This window comes from Poecilia reticulata, linkage group LG21 (assembly GCF_000633615.1).
Source record: "Poecilia reticulata strain Guanapo linkage group LG21, Guppy_female_1.0+MT, whole genome shotgun sequence".
Lineage (NCBI taxonomy): Eukaryota > Metazoa > Chordata > Actinopteri > Cyprinodontiformes > Poeciliidae > Poecilia > Poecilia reticulata.
This window is the reverse complement of record NC_024351.1, coordinates 519,325-523,011: the sequence shown is the minus strand read 5'-3', so window position 1 is coordinate 523,011 and position 3,687 is coordinate 519,325. Positions and strand designations below refer to the sequence as shown.

The 3,687-nt window shown below is 47.9% G+C and overlaps 1 protein-coding gene across 1 annotated transcript in view; it reads left to right on the top strand.

The window, feature by feature from the left end:
• The window catches only part of cfap61 (cilia and flagella associated protein 61), a 23,231-nt gene that overhangs the window by 4,206 nt on the left and 15,338 nt on the right, over positions 1–3,687 (top strand). The window contains exons 6-10 of the mRNA XM_017302093.1: positions 474–606; positions 1,892–2,011; positions 2,087–2,184; positions 3,014–3,053; positions 3,466–3,602. Coding sequence (XP_017157582.1) covers positions 474–606; positions 1,892–2,011; positions 2,087–2,184; positions 3,014–3,053; positions 3,466–3,602 — 528 coding nt within the window. The remainder of the gene's footprint in view (positions 1–473; positions 607–1,891; positions 2,012–2,086; positions 2,185–3,013; positions 3,054–3,465; positions 3,603–3,687) is intronic.

Sequence of the window (3,687 nt, the reverse complement as noted above, 5' to 3'; positions counted from 1 at the left end):
TTAAATAATACAATTGTTTATAAATGTAGCTTTGATAGATGTTTGAATATGGTTTCCAGTAACAAAAAAGCGTGTTATGATCGATTAAATGCTCTGATACGTCATTGAGCTGCTAAACACATAAGCTGAGTGGAGTGGTGGACTTCTCCAAGATGGCCGCCCGCTTCAAGATGGCCGCCCTAAATCTCGTCAGCGACAATAGGCGAGAGCGGCCATGAGGGTCTATCCTTATGTCTATGGTCAACCAGGTTGTTTAGCTTGCTAACATTTGGTTAGCTCTCTGATTTTCAGCTTGTAGTTGCTTCAGCAGCAGCTGACCTCTAATGATTCTCAGGCTCCTGGAGTCTGAGAAGACTTCACCTCTTGGTCTTCTCCGGTGAACTCATCAGTCTGACAGGAAGTCATTCTGATGAGTTCTCCAAAACCAGAACCTTGTTTCTGCTGCTCTGAGCTCGGCTCGTTTTGTCTTCCAGGGTTGCAGATTACGATGACGTCATGATGATCGTGAACAAGCAGAGGACAGTGCGCTCCATCCCTCTGGAGCCCTACGCCCTGATAGACGTCATCGAGTACCAGCACCAGAGGAGCCATGCTGCTGTCCTCCAGGTCTGTCCTGGTCAGTCTCTGCTGTTGGGTTGGTTCCTTCACGACCGGTTCTGAAGGAACCAACCCCCCACTGCATCTGGTTGCCATGGTAACATATGGTGCAGATGAGCTGAGGCTTGGCCAAACATGAGGAGCATGGAGGATGAGACTAAAACAAAGCAACAATATTTCATCGCTTGTGATACTAGCTGAGCTGCAGAAGAAGGAAGTAACTAAATAACTAGTTCAGTTACTTGAGTAACTTCATGGAAAAGTTTACTTTTACAGCACAGTACTTTTTATGTTGCTGAAGTAATATCAGGGTTTCCCCCAGAGGATTATAAGCCTGGCGGGCCACCAGTCTTTACTTGGCCCTCCCACCAGGCTAAGCATAGTTTGCTTATTTTAAAATCAGGCTTTTTATACACCACTACCAGTAAAGACAGATTAAGCATTGAACTGGTTCCCAAATTATGATGAGGCTCGTGCATATTAGAATTGTAACTTTTAACACAACCACAGTGGGGTGCTAAAGGACTGCGCTGGTGCCCCCGAAACCCTGAATATCATTATAAACTATGGCTCCTCTTTCCTCAGTAACATTTCTGGATACTGAGGAACGTCACTGGAAACAAACACAGCCATTCATTCTGTTCGAGTGAAACGCAATGAATAAAAACTGTTAGCTCTGCTGAGACCAACAACACACAGTCAGCTTCACCTCAGCCTGCCTGACCGTCTGGGGATTCCTGTGTGGAACACCTTCAGAAATATCTGCCAGGATTTATCAATATTTATACAACAAGGACAGCTATTATAACCAGCAGTTCCACTAATGCTAAAGCATTACGCCAACATGGCGTTTAGTGGCATTTAGTGGAAGCTAATGATAAACATGGCACTAACCTAACCCTAAGCTAATGCTAATGCTAAAGATGAAGCACTACACCAACATGGCTTTAGTGGAAGCTAAAGCTAAAGCACTGTACTAGCCTGTTATTTAGTGGAAGTCGATGCTAAAGTGCTAACTTCAACCATTTTGTTATTGTATTAGTTTAGCATGCTACAAACATAGCATAGCGCCTTCAACTGTGTCAAATCTGTCCCTACACACTGACCTTTACCGTTTGCTTCTCAGGAAGAAATTCTTTGGACCAGGTTGTTGCTTCCTGTTTTCCCTAACCCTAACCCTAACCCTGTTTTGTTGAGTTTTGCTAAATGTGTTGCTGATTCAGCCTAACTGACCACAGTTCAGATGTTTACTATGAAGCGACAAGTGAAGGTTCCTGAGGTTTTCCTTCCACAGGATGAAGGACGCATCGTTGGCTTCATCGCTGCCACCTCGTCTCCCAACGACCAGAAACTTCTGGAGCATTTTAACCTCAAGGAGTTTGATGGATTCTACAAACACAAAGTACCAGAGAAGGTGCTGTAATTCCACTTTACACAGCCGCATTCAGCTGGACCAGAACCAGAACCATGTCTGTCCCTGTGATGGTAGGAGGAAGAGGAGGCAGGAGGATCGAGCCGCCAGACTCCCCGGAAGTCCAACTCCTTCTGCATTCTGCACTTCATATCCCACGAGGACCACCAGACCCGGTAAACGCCGTCCATGAGAACCAGAACCATGCCCACTTCCTGTTTCCTGCAGCTGGAAAAACATCTGCTCAGGCTGGGACCTTTACCTGGGAACACTGGGTCTGACTGGGTCTGACTGGTTCTGACTGGGTCATGGAGAAGTTCTAACCAGTCTGTTCACAGTCAGGATCCACTTTAACTTTCCTGTGTTGTCCCGGTTCTGTTGGTTTCTGGAGCAGCGGCTCAGAACCTCCTGACCCATCAGAACCTCCTGGAGGAGCTCTGACCCAACACTTCCGTCCAACATTGCTTCAGCTCTCTGAAGAGCTGCTGCATGATTTGGACTTTGACTCTCCTTCACCACCGTGCTGAGCTGCTTGGTTCAGTCGTGACCTTTGACCTGTTTTCTGTCTGGTGGACTTCAGGTGGTCTTGGGATGACCTTTGACCCTTCCCGGGTAGCTTCCCGTTATCTCCCCATCCTGACTTCCTCTGTGACATCATAATAAAAATGGAGTGTGTTGCTGGTTCTGGTTCCGTCCTTTCCCAGTGGACATCGTTCCTGCTGTCCGTCCCGAGGCTCCGTGTTGCATCTGAAGCTTGGCAGCAGCGGTGGCAGCCGTCCAGCGCCAGTCATCTGCTGGGAGTGTTACCTGGCTCCCGCGGCGCGGCTCACCTCCCAGCTGTTCCCCCCAGGGGGCCCGGCGCCGGGCCCGCCGCCTCCCACAGAGACCCGGCGCGGCAGAGCCCAGCGGAGAGCCGCGGAGCGCCAGAAGCAGCAGATTGCTCCTCCAGTTGTTCCTCTGCTCAGCTTGGCTCCAACCTCACTTCACTTCTTCTTCTGTCCACAGATCGACAGACGGTCTGCCATACATGTTCCTGCTCTTCCTGGTAAGTATTAAACCTGGGACTCTTGTCAGAAAAGGACACCATCTTGTTTCAAGCCTGTAATCACCAAATATTGATTTAAAGAACCAGATTATTTAACTTATAACAGACACTTTCCCATGTTAATAAGTGACATTATCTGTTAGTGGAACTACAACTTTTTCATCAATATTAAGGAATTACTAGACAGAAATACTTGGTTATTATTTTGTGTTTTTGCAGTTTACTCATCGAATTCAAGATAGTATGACCACAGAACTGGAGACCAATTAGAACCGACAGAACCATGTTCTCAGGGTTCAATTACCTGGAAGTGACACTCTGGGTGTTTTAGTTTCACTTTTCCACAGCAGATTCCTGCTGACCGACACACAACCTGGATCATTATTCCATGCTGACTCTCTGCTTCCTGCAGGACCTGGAATATTGTCTGATCTTCGTTCCGTCTGCAAGTCCAGAGTCGCCGTGGTTACGGAGCTTTGTTCTGGTGCGGCCCCGTCCTAGCAGCCTGCAACTCACCAGCCTCTACATCACCCATAGGTCCAGATTCAGGTAGGTGCCGGGTCCAGGAGCAGATTCTGAGGGATTGCATTCTGGCGGTCGGATGTAGATTCTGGCGGTCGGATGTAGATTCTGG